The sequence below is a fragment of the Vigna unguiculata genome, chromosome 7 (genome assembly GCF_037176805.1).
Source record: "Vigna unguiculata cultivar grain cowpea cultivar isolate G323 ecotype 2 chromosome 7, ASM3717680v1, whole genome shotgun sequence".
Lineage (NCBI taxonomy): Eukaryota > Viridiplantae > Streptophyta > Magnoliopsida > Fabales > Fabaceae > Vigna > Vigna unguiculata.
Genome location: NC_140798.1, coordinates 44554607 through 44575313, shown reverse-complemented (window position 1 = coordinate 44575313; position 20707 = coordinate 44554607). Strand labels below are relative to the sequence as shown.

General features: G+C 31.4%; 1 protein-coding gene, 2 long non-coding RNA genes and 7 other non-coding genes across 13 annotated transcripts; 1 reads left to right on the top strand and 9 right to left on the bottom strand.

Annotated features, from left to right (window-relative positions):
- Positions 1 to 39: 39 nt before the first annotated feature.
- Positions 40 to 111, bottom strand: TRNAP-UGG (transfer RNA proline (anticodon UGG)). Its single transcript has one exon. It is a non-coding gene; the product is annotated as a tRNA-Pro (tRNA).
- A 519-nt stretch (positions 112 to 630) lies between these two features.
- On the top strand, positions 631 to 4343 carry LIP2 (lipoyltransferase 2). 4 transcript variants are annotated; one of them, XM_028078137.2, is made up of 3 exons: positions 631 to 880; positions 990 to 1063; positions 3460 to 4343. In XM_028078137.2, exon 3 carries the CDS (start codon positions 3463 to 3465, stop codon positions 4165 to 4167), a length of 705 nt encoding a protein of 234 aa, XP_027933938.1. In that variant the 5' UTR covers positions 631 to 880; positions 990 to 1063; positions 3460 to 3462; the 3' UTR covers positions 4168 to 4343. The 4 variants fall into 4 exon arrangements, with proteins under 4 accessions (XP_027933938.1, XP_027933937.1, XP_027933936.1 ...); XM_028078136.2 differs by having other exon boundaries at positions 3455 to 4343; XM_028078135.2 differs by having other exon boundaries at positions 1211 to 4343.
- LOC146884898 (uncharacterized) lies at positions 4006 to 11174 on the bottom strand. Its single transcript, XR_014996762.1, has 2 exons — positions 10992 to 11174; positions 4006 to 5317 (listed from the first exon to the last, which is right to left on the bottom strand). It is a non-coding gene; the product is annotated as an uncharacterized LOC146884898 (long non-coding RNA).
- On the bottom strand, positions 8059 to 8130 carry TRNAP-UGG (transfer RNA proline (anticodon UGG)). Its single transcript has one exon. It is a non-coding gene; the product is annotated as a tRNA-Pro (tRNA).
- Positions 9094 to 9165, bottom strand: TRNAP-UGG (transfer RNA proline (anticodon UGG)). Its single transcript has one exon. It is a non-coding gene; the product is annotated as a tRNA-Pro (tRNA).
- Positions 10410 to 10481, bottom strand: TRNAP-AGG (transfer RNA proline (anticodon AGG)). Its single transcript has one exon. It is a non-coding gene; the product is annotated as a tRNA-Pro (tRNA).
- A 3000-nt stretch (positions 11175 to 14174) lies between the features above and the next one.
- On the bottom strand, positions 14175 to 17122 carry LOC146884897 (uncharacterized). The gene is made up of 2 exons (XR_014996763.1): positions 16873 to 17122; positions 14175 to 16203 (listed from the first exon to the last, which is right to left on the bottom strand). It is a non-coding gene; the product is annotated as an uncharacterized LOC146884897 (long non-coding RNA).
- Positions 15341 to 15412, bottom strand: TRNAP-AGG (transfer RNA proline (anticodon AGG)). Its single transcript has one exon. It is a non-coding gene; the product is annotated as a tRNA-Pro (tRNA).
- TRNAP-AGG (transfer RNA proline (anticodon AGG)) lies at positions 16232 to 16303 on the bottom strand. The gene has a single exon. It is a non-coding gene; the product is annotated as a tRNA-Pro (tRNA).
- Positions 17123 to 20095: 2973 nt separating the features above from the next.
- Positions 20096 to 20167, bottom strand: TRNAP-UGG (transfer RNA proline (anticodon UGG)). Its single transcript has one exon. It is a non-coding gene; the product is annotated as a tRNA-Pro (tRNA).
- Between the last annotated feature and the right edge of the window lie 540 nt (positions 20168 to 20707).

The window sequence follows — 20707 nt, the reverse complement described above, 5'->3', positions numbered from 1 at the left end:
TCTGCTAAGTGTGTCATGGAAGGAAGAAAAAAAAGATAAGGGGCATTCCGAGAATCGAACTCGGGACCTCTCGCACCCAAAGCGAGAATCATACCACTAGACCAAATGCCCACATTGAAAAAGACATTCCACGTATAACATTAATCTAAGTCTATTCACTCACAAAAAACCTAACCCCTTTTTCTTCCGCATTACATAATATAATTATTATGGATGAGATTAAACTTTTTATCATCGTAAGTGTTGACATGAGATTATTTAATTTACATTGAATACTTAATCATTTCATATTTTGATAAAAGGGATGGATGAAAATGAAATACCCAACTCGCTTATCTCACTTTATTATCATTCCTAACAAAAGTAAGCACAAATTATATATATATATATATATATATATATATATATATATATATATATATATATATATATATATAAGGAGTTTTAATTTCTATGATACACATAAAATTTTTAATTTCAAGACCTAAAATTTATAGTATCTTAATAAAAATCTTAAATACAAAATCTATTACTGATAAAAATCTTACGATATGAGGAAAGATTTGTATATAATAAAAAGTGTTATATTTTAATTTTATAGTAAATATAATTTATAAGAGTACCTGAAAATGTTAGCAAAATCTATAGTTCACAAGGCGCTACCTACAAAAATAAGAAATGAGTGTCTGAAAACAATATATTGCAATGAAGGAGCAATGAACCAATCTTCGAAGGACTGTTATTCAGCCACTCAAGCCTTTGCTCTGAAATCCAGCACTCTCTCTCAGCCCCTTTGTTCTGAAGCCGTCGCTCTCAAACCCTTTGCTCTCACACTCTTCGTTATCAGACACTGCATCTTGGGCCACTCTGTTTTATTTTGGTTGGTATTAATAGCATTTTTTCTTGCTCTGTATGTTTGTTTGTCCTTTCGATGTCTACTTACATTCGAATTATAAACAACGCTTCGCTAAAATTCGTTTTTCTTTTAGGTATTGTTCGTTCAATAATTGCTAAAGAAGACAGTCCGCCTGACGCTTCTGCTCTCGTATCCGGTGCTTTCAAGGTTAGTTTTTTGAGGTCAACTTGTTTATCTGGGTGGTGTTGTTTTAATTATGTTTCCTTTAGTCAATTGTTAGAATAGAATCTAATATGATATTAGAGCCATTCAAAATTTATCATAGTCAATATTTAAGTTTATCGTGCTATATAGTGTCGGGTCCCTAGATTCCCATGTCCTCGGCGGTAATGCTCGTAAGAGAATGTGATTCTACATTCGCCTGGAGAAGTAAGTTCCAATACCTTAATATGTATCACAAGTGATTTTTCCACATTCATTTCAATATTTTTTAGTTTCATGTATGTCATAGATGAAAACTCTAATAAGCGATTGTTCTTTGTGAGATGATCTAGATATTAGGCATTTTTTGATGATTTAGTTTTTTATGATATTTTTATCAATCATTTGTCTAAATTTAAATGAATTGTTAATTCAGGTGTCAATACTTATGTTTTCAATCTTATAGACATGTCAATAAGAAAACCTTGTGTTACCCAATTAACATTGTTATTCTCGTAGCAGCTGTTGCACTTGTTCAACTTTCTCTTACATGTGTGCTTTATAATGTTTTGTATGTACTTCAATTCGATTTTAGTTTGTTCTGTTAGTGCTTTATTGGCCCATAGTGATTTGTCAATCACCTTTGTTAAAAATAATGTTTTATATTCGAGAGATGTTTCACTTTAGGAAGACCGTCGGTGGTAATTTTATTGAAAGATTGTATGTGTTGTCTCTTCCAGTTTTTTTCTCAAAATAATTGTAACTCCCTTTCCTTTAACACTAGTACAATACTGCAATTCTTGTGAGAAAGCCTGTGTTCGACATTTAAGATTTGGACATGTATTGGATAAAGTCATTCGACTTTTGAATAATGACATTCCTTCTGATATTCCACATTATTTTTTCTACTTTCAATTGTCAAATTTGTTTAGAAGATTATCTTTCACTTAAGAATGTGTCTCAATTCTGTTTGATCTATTATATTAAGATTTGGGAGTCTTCTATTTGATATTTTTGCTCATTCATGAACCTGTAATCGCTAATATTTTAAAACATTTTTTCTATCAAACTCAGTTTGGAACCAGGTTAAGTGTTTTAGGTTTGACAATGCGAAAGAACTTGCTTTTACTAATTCTTTAGCAGAACAAGAAATCCTCCATCCATATTATTGTGCGGGGAGGCAAATTGAATGTGGCTCGGACTTTATTTTTTCGATTCAAGTTGTCAATTCAATTTTCTGGAATTGTATGTCCATGGTTGCCTTTGTAATTAACAAGATTTTTCTGTTTATTGTTATGTATTAGTTATTAGTCACTAGATTTCCATATAAATCAGGATGACCTTAAGTAATAAATATATGAAGTTAAAAATGTGAAGATTTAGATTGGAAAAGACTAGCTTTATAAAACAATGAAACATATTGTGCTATACTCCGGTGATCTCTTTCCTAGCACGCAAATCCCCATCGTGTGTAATGCAGGTTTTTTTGTAGACAATTTTGAAAATGACTTAGTTACATAAGAAATCAAGTATAATGGGGCTAATTATACTAATTAAAATGCATAGATAAGGTCTAGTTTCAAATAGATAGTTTCCTTATGAATAATGCAATTCCAGTAAGAAATACTAGATACCTTTATTAATGAGCATGCTTATGTTTATGCACAAATTTGTCACATGTTGATATCAACTTGTATAAAAATATATACAATAAATGAACATGTAACTTATATCTTCTAAATGATTATCTACGAGAGAGTTTAATAACACAAAATAGTTAAAATCCAAATAGAAATTTAGTTGCGGTGTGAAGATAGGTAGTAATCTTTTCGTTTTTATACCAGTAATTGTATGAATGAACAAACATAGTTTACCTTGAATCAACAGTAATTGTATGAATTGAGAGGTCACACAGTTCTTGTTGGCCCAACAAGAACCTCCCTTCACCCAAAAGATGTTGATGTTAGATGATGGGGAGCGAGCGATAAATATCAGAGCATGGCAGTATGGCAGTTTGAGACAGAACTACCTCTAGTTTGAATCTTTTGAAAAATATCTATAACCTTTGGCAGTAATTTTAGTTTGGATGAACCGTTGGAGAAATGAAATTATGATATTTGAGATATCAAAGAGCAATATTTGTCGTTCTAATTCCTCAACCATTCTGGTAATTTTCTTTTATTTATTGATGTTTCTCCTTCACTTTTATTTCTCCTGTGATTGGTGTTTCTCGAATGAATGAGAATCGAATTTTTGGTACCCAAATAGGCATTTCTTTGCACCTTTGATGACATCAGGCTAAAATTTCAATTTAGTTAATGTTACCTATCCCCTGTTTGTGATAATGCTCACTCTCTTTCTTGCTTTTCACTGTCTTCCTATCTTTCTTGGCATAAGAATAGGGAATGAGGGGTTTGCGAAGCCTTGAGGTCTGGAAACTAGGAGTTGTCAACTACATTGATGCATTGAAACTGCAGGAAAAACTGGCCTTGGATAGAAAGCTTCATAGGAGACGTGATACTCTTCTGTCTTTGCAACACCCCCCTACATACACTGTGGGCAAAAGGCAAACTGTTCATAATTTGTTAATCCCCCAGTCAGAGTTGGAAACAATTGGAGCTGAACTTCACTACACACAAAGGGGAGGAGACATTACATTTCATGGTCCACGTCAAGCCATTTTGTATCCTATCCTATCACTTCGTGAGATTGGGCTTGGTGCTCGGAGTTTTGTGGAGAAAATCGAATCAACCATGATTGAACTGGCTGCTATGTATGGCGTGAAAGCTTGTCCTGGACAAAGTGGTGAAACTGGGGTATGGGTTGGAGAAAGAAAGATAGGTGCCATTGGCGTTCGGATATCGGGTGGAATCACTTCTCATGGGATGGCATTTAACATTGATCCCGATTTAAGCTACTTCAGGCACATTGTTCCTTGTGGAATTGCGGATAAAGAAGTAACATCTTTGAAAAGGGAGACAGATGTTGTCCTTCCCGAGGGAGAAATAGTACAGGAACAATTGGTTTCATGTTTTGCAAGAATCTTTGGTTATGATAACCTGATTTGGAAGGAGGATGCTTCAGTATATTTTGATAAAGAAACGGAATGAGATTCAGTTATTTGAGCTAGCATAAAAGTGTAGATATTTGTTTCTTTCTTTCATTCTTTGTTAAATCTTTAAGTTAATACAATTCTTTCTTATCTACTTATGTATCAGAACATGATCGAAGAATCAATTTGATTAAACTAGCCGATGAATGTTATTTAAGCAAAATACCATATTAAGGTTGATAGTGCATATTCTATTTAATTCTTGCTGACATGGGCCACATGTTTTTCTCTGCAGAAAAAATACTGAACCTACAGTCTCACATGCAAATTAGATCCTAAACAAGAGACACTTGATTTAAAAAACTCCATTATTCAAAGCAAAATTTTATTCCAGACCAAATAAAAATACCACATGCTCTATAAAAATTTCTGCGCAAGACCTTAAAACTTCATAAAATACCATATAAAAATGGTTACATGCTTAAACGGGGAAAATTTTGCTAATTATAGAGAAGTTACGTTTTGTGTGTTCCTCTATGAAGTGGCAAAAGGTAATGGGATGTAGGAAAATTACAGTGAGTAGACAACCACAATATATTGAAACTAATTAATGTTCCACGAATAATATAAATATCTTCAATAGACATGATGTGTCTACAAGTATAATTGGTCTGTAATTGAGTTCTATATAAAATTATAATTGCACGTAAACCAACCGGTTACAAAAAAAAAAAAAAAAAATTCGTCACACTTCAAATACTTCAGTGTACTTCTCTTCAAAAAGATTTCTCGCACCTGATCTTAAGAAAAATATGCCACAGAAATAGCATAGCTAATTACTTAGAACATGGTCATGAAGTCAAGACCACATTTACAAGTTCCAACTAATGTTAGCATCACAACACAATACCTTCCAAAGACTTACCATTTAACATAGGGAGTACTCGTTAGTCTGAAAGAAAAATCAGTAGCATACAATTTTCTTCTAGATAAAATAACTGAATCTAATTCAGAATTAGATTCTTTATCAAAATGCTATAAAGAATACCCCTCCCAGATCAGATTACTAACCAAACCAAAGATTCTTGTAAGACATGAAATCACGTTCCTGTAGTATTTCTTCCTCTGGAAGGACAAGATCTGTCTCCCTTGTCAAAGATATTTCTTCTTTATCCGCAATTCCACAGAGAATAATGTGCCTCAAGTAGCTTAAATCATAATAACACGGGGAATTAATTGCAACAATGTGAAAAGTTAAAATTATTAGGGTAATGTGTTGATAAATTTACAATTGAAAACTACAGGAATTGAACTTCAGTGAAACCAGGATTGCAAGAGTGTATCTACGTGAGCCTTTGTTGTTTCCATCTAAGGAAACACAAGTTTTCAACTTCACACTACGGTGGAGCTTGCAGTTATGTTGTTGACATAGCTGATTATGAAAATTTACTTGTCTCTAGAAATGAACTTCATGACTTGAACATACTTTCTTTAAATGGGATTCCCATGCTGATTTTGTGTAATAAGGTTTAACAAACCTGGGGCATTGTCCAAGCAAGACTTGACAGACCAGATGTAAGTATCTTGTCTAGGTGTATTAGATATTCAGATGTAAGTACCCAAGTTGAGTATAATGCTGGTTAACGCAAAAAGTTTGCTTAAACATTTCCCAAATGATAAAGTCAAAATTAAATTAACAGTCAAATAACACCATGCAAGAGAAATGTAGCTGCAAATTCATTATCATTTCTTCTTTCGTTATTTATGGATAGCCACCAAGTAATATATGCTTTATTTTGTCTGCAACTGCTAACGTGGTTTCATAATCTCTTTAAATGATTTAGCTTTCCGAAAGTTTGTACTTCAATGTCTGTTTCATATGTGCAGGAGGGGACTGGAATCCGTGAATGATGGAGACGTTTGTTGCCTCATGATCTCCTGTAAAAACTAGCATTGATACAGTTGTTGATTGACTTGTGAATTCCACTTCAATAAACTGATGCTCAAGTTTTGCCCTAAAAATATTTGTACCTTATATTATAGACAAACTAATCTGATAGATTTGACTTGTGTTAGTGTGATACTAGTTTTCTTTTCCCTTTTTTGTCTAGCTTATACTAAACCAGACATGTGATTTGATATGGACGTTGTCATAAATTACATTTAGTGCTGTAAATTATAAGTTAAGACACTTGTGTTCATAGTTATATTGCATGTATAATAGATTTGAATAACAATGTGTTCATTTAGCTTCCTTTCCCAATTCAGTTTGAAATAACAGTTCATTTGCAAAACTACTTAGAGATAGCCTTCCACACTTTCAGTGTGTGACTGATGCTGGTAAACCTGTGAAGAGGAACAGAAATAAAATAAACTAGTAAGTGTCTTATGGCAAGACAAGCAGTTTTCGAGCTTAACCGTGAAGGCTAATGCAGCCAAATAGTGAGGACTGATTCACATCTTCTCCTGATCTTTTGGTGGAAGAAACAAAAACAGAAAGTTTTTATTTTCTGGCTGAGAAAACAGAACAAGGCTTTGTGCATAGTTAATGACAAACACACAAGAGAATAATATAGAAACAGATAAATATGAAAAACAAGTGCTGAGAATGCAGTGCATTTCTGCCTAGTTGATGAAAATCACACACCTGAGGACAATTTAGACACTGAAAAAATAGGGGCATTCCGATAATTGAATTCCGGACCTCTCACATTCAAAGCGAGAATCACACCACTGAACCAAATGTTCACATTGCAACATAATATTCTTTCTGTTGCAAGTCGTCACATGCCAAACCGGCTGAAATATTGCACAATTCATCCCAACACATTCACATGGAGCATCTGACACCTACTGTTATTTAGCTAAACAAACTAACAGATCGAACTTGTCAGAGCTTCAAAAGGTTAAAATTTTGAAATAGTACCTTCTGCTTGTTAGTATTTATGTACACTAATTACCAAGGCAAGTCAATATTGTAAGGTAATAAATCATAAAAATATAGGGGATTCCGAGAATAATGTTGTCAGAAAAACTTATTATAAAAGATGCCACTAGACCAAAAGCATTATCATGCAAATTTTGTTTGCTAGTTCTATTAAAAAGTAATGAATTGTTTTAGTGAAATTATTGTAGGGAGAATTCTGAAGTTAAAACTTTGTTTCTAGCTTGTACATCTGATGTTTTACCGCATGTCATCAGTAAATTGGTAGCATTTTCTTTTTCATTACTAGTTGAATGAAACATAATTTGTGGTTAAAACTCCGCCAACAGTAATAAAGTTGTGTTTGGCTTATAAAACATTTAATAGAAATGAAGTTTTGCAGTGTGTGCATCTATTTCAATGTTGCAGTGCAGACTGAACCAAACTGAATGGAAATAATGGTAACAAATAAAATGTTTCCCTTTCTAACTAGCTTAGCATCAAAACAGACAGCATATGATTTGATATCACATCTTAGTACATGCTAATGCTACATGCGTAGTGAACACAAATAAATACTTGTGCAACTTATTCACGTACATTTCTTTTAAGATTTTGGGTGCTAGACACATGGACAAGACCACAATTCACAACCTCCTTCTTCAATTTGAAATAACATAGATGACTTAGCAATATTACTTCATTTTAGAATGTAGAGTTCAAATGATGTACTACGGACTTCATATGTCACATACCACAATCTCAGTATTGTGGCTCAGCTTTCAAATTAGTGGAGAGATAAGTAATCAAAGAAACTCTAAGTGCTTCTTGGGAGTCTGTCTTGGTGCTCAATTCTCAAGGACTAAAATAGCTAAATCGTCAGGACTAATTCAGTGTTCTTTTGGTGGAAAAAATGCAATTGCTAGTGTTCTTTTTGTGGCTGAGAATGCAGTGTATGCCTTTTGCCTAGTTAATGACAAACACGCATAAGAACAATACATGCATAGAAGGATATAAAAAAAAAAAGGGGCATTCCGAGAATCGAACTCGGGACCTCTTGCACCCAAAGCAAGAATCATACCACTAGACCAAATGCCCACATTGATGATAAAAGGACAAAGTCAAATATATGTCTGGTTTGCTGTTAAGATTGTCTTCACCTCTCGATTGCACACAAGAATTACATGTATATGTAGATTTCTAAGCCACCACTTTGTCAGAGTTAGTTATCCAGCTGTTATCTTGTTATGACAGATAGTGTTAGTTGGTTTAACCAGTTTAAATTCTGTTATGACAGCTGGAGTTAGTTGGTTCAGCCAATTATAATTCTGTTATGACAGCTGTACTTTGCTGGTGTAGGTCTAGCTTGTAGCCCAAGCTATTCCTACGAGTTAGTTCAATAGCTCTGGATGTAATCAATTCATTTTTACAGTTTAGTAAAATTTCAAATTACTTTTTCTCATTTTCTCTGAATTCTGTTGTCAGTTAAGGTAACTTGTTTTCTTAATCAAGCTGTCAGCCAGCTTGGTTATTTAGACCTTTGATTTTATATTTTAAGACAAACTATGAACTGCAACATTTGATACTGAAAAACTTCTGGTCACAATTATTAATGAAGCTGAAAGGAAATGGATCAGAAATGAAACAAAAACAGAATTTCTTTATTTATTGAGTTTCCCTGAATAATCAAGGGATTCAGGCCTTTCCGTAGTCCTAATCCTCTTTCACCAAAATGACTAAGTCTCAACTCTTCTTATTTATAGGAGACCCACCTTATTAATATCTTGTAACTAACTCACTTTAACTAACTAGCTCTCTAATTATTCTACCATTGGAAATAACATTGTTAATTAAGAATATCTTTACTTCACTATATAATATGGAGTTCAAATAGCATATTTAGACTTAACACTACATACCATGGCAAGCGCTATCTTGGTGCTCAGCTGTGAAGGCTAGTACAGCCAAATTTAAAAGTCTGATTCAAATCTACTCCTAGTCAATGAATAAAAAAAAAAAGAAATAACACAGGCCCACAGAAGTTTATAAAACTTAAAACTAGGGGCATTCCAAGAATCGAACTCGGGACCTCTCGCACCCAAAGCGAGAATCATACCACTAGACCAAATGCCCACATTGAACAAGAATAGGCTAAGTCAAATATATAGTAAGATTGCACACAAATGACTTATTTTGCTTACTTGGACAGGCAGTTGTCGGTCAAGAAGGTAACTTGTTTTTCTAGTCAAAGTTATCAAAGAGACTTTGGTTATCAAAATTGTTAATGTATCTATAAAAAAGGATAATAAATGAAAGAAAACAGGAACACTTTATTTGAGAGATTTGCTCTCCCCAGTTCTAATCCTCTTTCCCCAAAATGACTAATTCTCTCAATTCTTACTTATATGCAACCTAGCTTATTAATTTCTTGTAATTAAGTCTCCTTCAGTAACTCTATTCAATCCACTTATTAGGGGGTTAACCATCAGTTTCACATCATCATTCATCTCAATGCATTCACTAAACAAACTAACTAGTCATAATGCTTTTTGTATTTAAGTAAACCAATTCACAACTCAGGTCAGCTTGTCAGTTTTCAGATCATCAAAACATAGGGGACTTTAAGAATGAACTTGTGACCTTTTACATCCTAAGAAAGAAATACAACCAGATCAAAAGCCTTATGATGCAATTTTTGTTGTTTTTTCTAATTATGTTAATAGCTAAAAAATTGATTGCTGAAACTATTTTATGGTGATTCTGAAATTAAAACTTCTTGTGTAACTTACATATCTCACTCTTACCAAATAATATCAGTAAATTGCCAGCTTTCTCTTTTTTACATCAAATTGAACACCACATGTGTTTGATATGAAGGTTAATCACATATCCCACCGAGTGTTTGTAATGTACAAACTAAGATGCTTGCTAATTACATGTGCAAAACATTTACAGATATAATTGTGCTGATACATTTGTTTATAAGAATTTGATATTTAAGGGTGTCATGCATCATCAGCAACAACCTCCTTCCTTATTTAGTTCATTAAGAAATATTTTAATTGCTTGTAGAATATATAGTTCGCAGGGCGCACACTTAGAGTTAAGATCAGATACCATACTAAAATCTAAGCATTAAAACAGATGCTTGCTAACATGTGGGGAGATAGGTAAATCATAACAATCTCGGTGTCTTGATGAAGCTTAACTGTTAAAAGACATATCAACAGTCAAACAAAATACAAACAGAACTGATTGCTAAGATTGTGATTTTCATCTTCACCTGTTCTTTATGAAAAAAATGCAACTGCAAGTATTCTATCGTGTCTGATAAAGCAGAGTTTTTCTTTTGCCTACTCAATGACAAAAAAGAGAGGGGGGCATTCCGAGAATTGAACTCGGGACCTCTCGCACCCTAAGCGAGAATCATACCACTAGACCAAATGCCCGCATCTGGAAAATTTGGGCAAAGTCAAATATATGTTAGTTTTATTTTAGAATTGAATATGCATGCCACGTTCTCTTCACTCCTATATTACCTGGATAGGCAATTGTAAATCAGGGCAACCTGCTTTTCTAATCAAATTATCAAAGAGTGTTTACTAATTTACCATTCTGGTTTAATGTATAAACTTTCTCCGTACAGATACCCTGTTTTTGGAGATAATGGAGTTCAATTCATGGCACTATTAAGCATTAAATGTGTGAGAGGTCCTCTCCTAATTTAGATTCTTTACCTGCTTTTCTTTATAATCGGACCTGTACCATTGTCTCTGGTTTTATATTTTAATTATCAACTACGACTTACAACAACAAATTATTGTATTACATCTTCTGTGGCAAGCAGTTAAAGAATGGATTCATTCATCGCAGCACAATCACATGCAACCTCTGATGTTTATTATTAATTAACAAATTGAATTAAAAGTAAAGTTCGTCAGTAAAATTAGAAATCAAACCTGGAGCTTGTTGGTTGATATTTGACTATAGCATTTACCAAGTGGAGTGAAGCCTTGAAGCCTGTCAGCTTCCAAATCGTCAAACAGCGAAAAGTGCGGCGGAGGAACCGGAACCTCTCGCACCCTACTCAACTCTCCTTCCCTATTTTTTTCAATTTTCTTCTCCTAAACTGACCTAACCTGATCGCTTTTATGATTAAAGTTCTTTATTTAAAAATATTGGCAAAAGATAACAAAACAAAACAAAGTCGGTATACTTGTTACTAAATACCCAAACTAAAGCAGTTCAATTTTTATGATATATAATTTATTACTCTAAATTATATCTATCAGTAGTATATTATAAATTATACAATTTATATTATTGCAAATTATATATTTACTTTTATCCTTAAAGTATTAGTATGTACATATATTCTTATTAAGTACAAGGGAAATAAAATCACATAAAATAATAAATTTTATTAGTATTGTTATTATTATAATTATAAAATTAAAATAATTTTTATAACTATTGTAATTAACTTTTATTTATTTTTGTAATAAAATGGTTAAATTTAAATAAAAAAGTCAAATAAAAAAATAATTGAATTTTAAAACAATGTCACTTAAAGATTAAAATTGATAAAACAATAATTTTAATCTATAAATATTTATTAAAAAAATTGAAAAATAAATTTGGACACCACTACACTTTTATACATAATTAATAAGATAGACCAACACCATTACACTAATATATATATATATATATATATATATACTGCAATATTTTGTAGTTAACTTATTAATATGCAATCATACAAATAAATTTATTTATTAAGTTATTATATTTACTACAGTTATTTAGTAATAAATTAATAAATATATAATAGTATATTAATATCCCTATATCAAGAATGTTAATATAATGGTACAATTATAATTATTAACTACTATCAAAGTAAAATTTATAAAGTAAAATATCAATATAATTATGGATTAAATATATTTTTAGTCCTTCAAGTTTTAGTGAAATTTAGAATAGGTCTTTGTTTGAAACTTTTTACTAATTTAGTTATTTATCTTTATAAATACGTGAATTTAGTCCTTCTAACTAAATTTTGTTAAGGTTTATTTGATATTTCAAATACGTTTTATGATAATATTTGAGTTAACATTGAAGCGAAAATGTGTCAAACGGTGTACATAATCCAAATACTATCATGAAATGCATTTGAAATATAAGATAAATTTAACAAAATTTGGTTAAAAGAATTAAATTTTGTGACATTTATAAATATGTAGGACTAAATTGGTCAAAAATTTTGAAGATGGTCTAATTCTAAATTTCACTCAAATGGATGAAAACATATTTAAACCTATAAATAATACCTATAAACAGATATGATGGTCACAAAATCAAAAGTTTGCTTAAACCTTTCCATTATGGTAAAGTAGAAATTACATCATTGTAGGTGATAATTTTTTAAAAGTTTGTTTATACATGCTGGCTACAATAGCTCTAAAGATCGATTTAGATTTTAGAAAAGAGAGATGTTAGAAAAGAAAGAAGATGGATTTGAGTGAATTAGATAATGAAGTTTATATTGTTTCTTTATTTTATTTTTAATTTATTTTGGAAATTAGTGAATAGATTTAAAAATAAAATTTGAGTAATTTGGTTGATATGATAGATTAAAGATTAAGTTTCATTGAAAAAAAAATTATCAAATTATCCTTAGGGTGTTCTTTTGGATAGATTGATTTGGGAGAGAGGGAGAGGAAGAAATTGAAAGAATTAGAGAGTGAAATTGATGTTTTTTTTAAGAGATTTGGATGTGATTTTTGAGTGAATTAGAGAATGAAGTTTGTGAAAATTTATGACTGATTTGATGGAAGTGATAGATAAAAAAAATATTTAATAGATAAAAAATAAAATTGACTGAATTGCCCTTGTTAAAAATATGAAATGAATTTTAGATGAGTTAATTTTTTTAACATTATTATTCATTAATTTTGAAAAAATTAATATTTACTTTTAAATAATGCCTTTCTTTTTTAAAAAAAAATTAAATATTTATATATTAATGATTATTGTGAAAAAATAAGGTTATTTTTTTATTTCTTTGTGACATAATTAATATTTAATTTGAAAGCATTTTTTATCTTTTAAATTAGGGTCTTTTTTTTAAAAGTGTAACTTTTACCTGTTAATCTCTTTACATGAGAGAAAATGAAAATAATTAGTAATCCTGCATTTTCGCTCTTTCCATTGCATACAAATCAATTAAAAGGAACGTGAACATCTTCAAATTCTCACTTTCTATCTCTTTTAAAAAGTAAATATGTTTAAAAGAACATGGCCTTAATACTAGAAGTAACTTAAAATTATATTTAAATAAGTTGATTTATTTTATAAAAAATATTTGAATGAATAAATTAAATATATAGATATATATATTAATAAAAATACAATATATTTACTCCTTCAACTTTTCTTATAAACAATTTAGAATTTTCAAGTATTAATTATTGATGTAAGCATAATTTTAAAAGTAATATTTTTACATTATTATCATAATCACAACATTATTAATGAATTAAGGTGAATTAAGAAAAGAATAAATGAATTCGAGCATAATGGTAATCTTCTTCGAATCAAATCACATAAGGAAAGATGTGAAAATAAGGAAATTCCCATGTTCTTTCCTTTTCTTCATTCTCAAATTCCTATAATTGAATACCTAACTCACCCTCAAATCATTTCTCTCCAATCTCTCTCAACAATAAATCCCTTCAAATGAACACAACATAATTTTAGTGCTTCATGATCTCCCCCGGAAACTCTATCACCATTTATACTACTTTAGATTGGCATTCAAAAAAAGGTAATTAACAAGTGAAGTCAAGTCAAGCTTGTAAACTTCTAAATTATCAAAATGTAGGCATTTCCAGTGTCAGACCATTAGACAAAAAACCTTATCATGCAAATTTCATAGTTTGATAGTTATATTAGAAACTATTAAATTGATTTGCGAAAACTTTTAGGATGTATTATGAAGTTGAAACTTTGCCTCTAACTTGTATATCTGACTTCTACCACATGACATAAGTAAAATTGTTGGCACTCTAACTTGCAACAAGTTGAAGCTTTAGTTGTACTTATGGAACTGTTTAACAAGTTCAGGTAGCTGAAATCCATCACCAAAAGAGAATTTTGTTGCTTCTTGATCTCAACATTGATACAGTCATTGAATGGCTTATAAAACAAAGAACTGAAGTTTTGCAAGCTTAATGAATCAAAACAGAATCAAGTAACTTCTGTCAAACGTGAAGGCAACATGCATAAAGAAAAAAGAAAGGGGCATTCCGAGAATCGAAGTCGGGACCTCTCGCACCCAAAGCTAGAATCATACCACTAGACCAAACGCCCACATTGGAGGGGAAATGGCCAGATTTGGTTATCAGTCAAGGTATCAAAGAGCTTCCTTATTCACCTCCAGTCTTTTATTTTAGGATAAACTGTGACTTGCAACACATAATTATATTACATTTTCAAGGGCAAGTAGCGATTTGGTAACGAGCCCTTCCAGTTAAAACTAATAATGTATCTTAGCATTCATTCTAATGCACTCACATGAAGCATCTGATGCTTATTGCTATTTAACAGAAACAAGTTTACAAGTCAAGAATGTTAGCTTCCCAGGCTTTGAAGGGCTAAAAGTTAAAAATAAGTCTGATGCTTCTTCCTATTTAATTACACAAGTTAACAAATCATGTTAAGCTTATTAGCATCCAAGCCATTAAAATATAGGGCATTCCAAGAATAAATGTGTGTCCTCTTGTGAAAATTATGTTGTTTGCTAATTATATTAAAAACTAAAAAATTGGTTTGGTGAAATTATTTTAGGGTGGATTCTGAACTTAAAGCTTTGCTTCTGACTTGCACATCTAACTTTGTTTACCACATGACATCAGTAAATGGTAGCATTCTACTTTTTTACAAATTGAAACATTATGTGTACTTTCAAGGTTATTTCACAAGTCGAGCATCAATGATAGAGAAGTTTGTTGCTTCACAATTACTTGTAAAAACTACATCAATATTCATACAGTAGTTGACTGGATAATAAAGCCTTTTATATCAAAAGAAGTAAAGTCAAGATATTTAAATCTATTTGTTAGTTGGATTATAGACTGAACCAAGCTGAATGAAGCAACTTGTGGACGTCATTTAGTTTTTCTTTTCATTTCCTAACTGGCCTACACTGAATCAATAATGTATTTGGGTGCAAGGCATCGACAACAATTCAAACTCATCTTCCTTATTCAATTAAAACATAAATACATGAAAACTGAAAAAAATAGGGGCATTCCGAGAATTGAACTCGGGACCTCTCGCACCCTAAGCGAGAATCATACCACTAGACCAAATGCCCACTGTTGAAAGGGTGAGTTAAATCTATGTTTAGGTTTCGTTAAAATTGTGTATGTCACATCCTCTAAAGTCCTACAATACGATTGCAGACAAATGACCAGATTTGCTTACCTGGATGGGCAATTATAAGTGAAGATATAACTTGATTTTCTAGTCAAGATATCAATGGAAGATTACTTATGTAACCCTCTGGTTTTATATTTTAAGACCAACTTTGACTTGCAACATATTATTTTACAGGATTTTCAGTGGCAAGTTGTCACTTGGTACTGAAATACTTGTAGCAGAAACTGTTGATGTATCAATTTATTCATCCAACACATACATATGCAAACTCTGACACTTATTATTATTTAACTAAACATGCTAATAAGATACTTTCTAATTAGATGTGTCCGTCAATTGTTTTGAAGAATTTGATACTTTTGGGTGGCAGGCACCATGAACAACAATTACCACCATCCTTATTCATATATGCAATTTGAAAAAACATATTTGATTAACCAATACTTTTACTTCATTGTAGAATACAGAGTTCATATGGCATACTTAAGATCAAATACCACAATCTCAGAATTGTGACTGATGCTTGCTAACTAGTGGAAAGGCAGAGAAATCAAAACAACTGCTAACTGCCTTGTGACAAATTGTCTTGGAGCCCAACCTAAGGCTTATACAGCCAGCTACTTAGACTATGATTTGCATCTTCTCCTGTTCTTTTAGAAGACAGTTGGAAGAGAAACAACTGCAAGTATTATATCGTGTCTGAGAATGCAGTGCTTCTCTTTGTGCCTACTCAAAAACATATGTAAATAAAAAGGGGGCATTCCGAGAATTGAACTCGGGACCTCTCGCACCCTAAGCGAGAATCATACCACTAGACCAAATGCCCTGATTGGGAGACTTAGGGCAAATCCAAAACTATGTCAGTTTAATAATAAAATTGTATATGCATGCCACATTCTCTTCAGTTCTAATGGTAAGATTGCATACAGAGTACCAGATTTGCTTACCTGGATAGGCCATGTAAGTCAAGGTAACCTCTTTTCTAGTCAAGTTATCGATGTGAATTTACAATTTATCACTCTTGGTTTTATGTATATACTTTTCTCGCTACAGATATCCTATTTTTAGAGACAATAGTGTTCAATGCACTATGGAGCATTAAAGGTGTGAGTACCATTGTCTCTGGATATATTTTAATCATCAACTTTGACTTACAACACATTATTGTATTAAATTTTCATAGGCAAGCTGGTACTTACACCGAAAATTTTCAGATAAAGTTATCGATCTGCAATTCATTCATCCCAACACTATCACATGCAACCTCTGATGTTTATTATTATTTAACTAAACGAACTAACATGTCAACTTTGTCAACTTCCGGAAGTAGAAAGGGGCTAAAATTGAGAAATCAAACCTGATGCTCGTAGGCTGGTATTTAACTAAAGCGATTACCTTCTCAATCTTGCCAGTTTCCGAATCGTCAAGAAACAAAAAAGGGGCACTCGGAAATGAAGTTGGAACCTGTCGCACCCCAAGCACGACTCATCTGGACCAAACGCTCGTTTTTTCCACTTCTTCTGAAAGTAGGTGCTGACCTAGGAGAGCTTATTTACATTCCGCGCACTAACGAGGAGATATACGAAGAAAGATCAGTTTTTTAACGAGGAGATACACGAAGAAAGATCAGTTTTTTACATGAAATTACAATAATAACCTTTTTAACCTATTTTTTTACTTATATTTTTTCATTTATTCTATACTGCAGTTACCTTTTTGCTTTTCATATTACTTCATATATATTATATAATTTTTAATTTTTAATTCATTAATATTTAAATAAAGAATGTTGAAAAAAATATATAAATACGCACATATGTTATAATAATAATAATAATAATATATTTTATTTTTAATTATTTTTATAGTTAAGGAGAAAATGGTAATATTTCACTTTTTATCAATTAAAACATTTTTTTAATTTATTACATCAATCAAATCATTCACAAATTCTCATAAACTTTACTTTCAAATTCATTCACAATCACTTCTAAATCCCTTAAAAAAAAACAACACACAATTTACTCTTACATCTATTCAAATTCAAACATTTCATCTCTCTCAAACCCATCCACTCAAGTGAACAGAGCCTTAAAGGGATTTTTGAGATGTTTGTGTAGAGCTTTCTTTAGCTTAAGATTTTCACTTTAAAAATTGTACTTCTATATTTTGTTTTACATTTATTTATCAGATGCTTGCATACTCATATTTTTTTTATTACTCCTTTTAAGTATTTATTATAATACAATACTTTTTTAACATAAAGTAATGTTTGTTATTTTACTTAATATTTTATTCTAATGAAAAATTTATTCTTTATTTTCTTTAAAAGATTTATTAGACAAAGTATGAGGCCATGTATTAGATTGCGTTTCAAATAATTTTAAGATGTTTTCGTATGAAAAATTTTAATATTTAATAAAATTTTAAATTTGTATAAACAAGTCTTGTGTAAGGGAGTAACCTATCAAGATTATTATAATATATACAAATTTAAAAAAAAATATATTTTTTAAAGTTTCTAAATGAAATATGTGATTATCATGAATTTTTAATGGAACCAATACACAATATCTTTATCTTTAATTTTACTTTCGTAACAAAATACTATCATTTTAATTTTAAACATGTTGTTTAAACCTAAAGGACTGAAAAGATGTTAATACGTGCACGCCTAGTATAGAAGCACAGTTAAATAAATTACCTATTTAAGATTTTGAAAATTTGTACTGGTATGTTTTTCTTCATCCAAAATGTCTTTTTTTTTTAATTATTTTTCATTAACTTTTGTAATCTACATGTTTTTAAAACTTTCGTGGAGATCTTTCAAATCCTTTAAATCTGTAAAGTTAATTCAAAACTTTCAATATTTACTGTATAATAAATCCATTAAAAACCTAACTACACAATCTTATATATTTCTAGGAAAGAATATCATTTCATTTCTGCATAAGCTTTTAAAATCTGATATAAGCTTCGAAGCTCCAAAATGCAATTTTTTTTAAATAATACCTTATGGTTGTTAGTATTCATAAACACCAATTTACAAGTCAAGCCTATAAGCTTCCAGAGTATCAAAATGTAAGGCATTCAGAGAGTCATGCCATTAGACCAAAACCTTATGCAAATTTTGTAGTGTGATAACTTCTTTTACAGAGTGAGGATTTTAACAGAAAACTAAACTGACATGTTGTAACCCTCGAATAAAGGGTGAAATATCTGTACAAAAACACTTTCAGAATAACCTGAAGAGAAGCAATGAAAATATATCAAATTTGCAGTAATTTGTGAGTACCTATGTGTGTGAGTTCCACAGTAGTGACTTCTGGAGAGAGTTTGTGTAACTATGTGTGTTGTATGTGCTGAGCAAAAAGATCAGAGGTGCCTAGAGCTGTGTGTGTGATCTGTGCCGAGCAAAAGATAAAAAATGGTGATGCTATGATTAAAAAATATAAAAGATTATAACATGTAGTTTGCAAGTGATAATAAAAACTAAGAAATTGACTTGTAAAACTGTTTAGGGTGGATTCAGAAGTTAAAGCTTCGCTTCTAACTTGTACATCTGACTTTTACCACATGATATCATTAAAATTTAGTAGCACTCCTTTTCTTTACCACAAGTTGAAACATTACTTGTATTTTTAATGTGGTTTCACAAGAGCAGGGAGTTGAAATCCATCAGCAATAGAGAATTTGTTGCTTCTTGATCTCTCATAAAATGTCCACCAACTTTGTTACAGTTGTTGATTGGCTTATATACTAAGAATCGAAGTTCTGCAATATGCTTAAATTTGTATGTTGCATCAACTAGTTCTCATTTTCCTTTCTAACTGACTACCTTAGATAAAATCAAACAGCATGTGAATCTATGTAGAACATCACATATTCAATCTGAGTGTTATAAACTAGAAAATAAGATACTTGATAATTTCTAATGGATTTTACTACTTTTAAAAAATCAACTATGTTATAGTTTTGGGTGGCAGGCACCATGGAAAAAATTCACAACCTCCTTTATTAAATTTAAAATAACAATAGTTGATTTAGCTATATTACTTCATTGTAGAATGTAGGTTCAAATGATATACATAGACACAAGATCACAAACCACCAATCTTGGTGTTGGGACTGATGCTTGAAAACTTGTGGGAGAGATACACAAACCAAAGCAGCTGCTTGGTACTTCATGACAACCTTTCTTGGTTCTCAGCTGTAAAGACTAATACAACCTAGGTCTTGATCTCTCCTAGAATGTACGAGATGTCCTCAAACTGCAAGCTGGTTGTCCCCCATTGGTGGACATTTACGAACATTTAAATTCTTTCATAAATGTTAATAAAATACCTTGATGCAACTGTCGTGCTAATAAATACCTTGTTGCAACTGTCGTAACGTCATCTGAACAGGTTAATTATTACATTTATGAGAGTTAACCTAGCCGAGCCTATACAACACAGAACCAGAGTTAAAACTGTGATTCACAGCTCCTGTTCTTTTGGTGGAAGAAAGGAAACCAAGTATTCTAATCTAATAAGAATCCAGTGCTTTTCTTTGAGCCAAGTCAATGACAAAACACACATGAGGACAAAAAGGCACAGATAAATCTGAAAAAAAATTGGGGGCATTCCGAGAATCGAACTCGGGACCTCTCGCACCCAAAGCGAGAATCATACCACTAGACCAAATGCCCATTTACATTTAATAGAGCTAAGTTCAACCTATCTCTGATATTCCCTTAATATTGTTTATTCATTATTGTCTGCAGTTCTATAGTAACATTGCATACAAATGGTAAGATCTGCTTACCTGGGTAGGGGAATTCTCAGTTCAGATAACTTGTTTTCCATGTCAAGGTATCACAGAGAGTTGCTTACTCCTCTCTGGTTTTATATTTAAAGACATCCTAAGACTTACCATATAATTTTATTAAACTTTCATTGGCAAGTTGTCACTTATTAGAGAAAAGCTTCCAGACAAAACTTCTGATGTATCTCATCTCATTCAGATTCAGCTTCTTATGCATATTGTTTAATAAGTCAACAAACTAACAAGTAAAGCTTGCAGGCTTCCAGACATTAAAAGTAAAATTAGAAACAATGCCTAAAACTAGTTTGGCATATTCTCTAAATTGGTCATTTCTCTAATTAATGTGAGATTTTCAACAAGTATTACCAGGTTTAATCAAGCTTGAAAGCTTCAAAACCAACAAAACATAGGGCATCCAAGTACA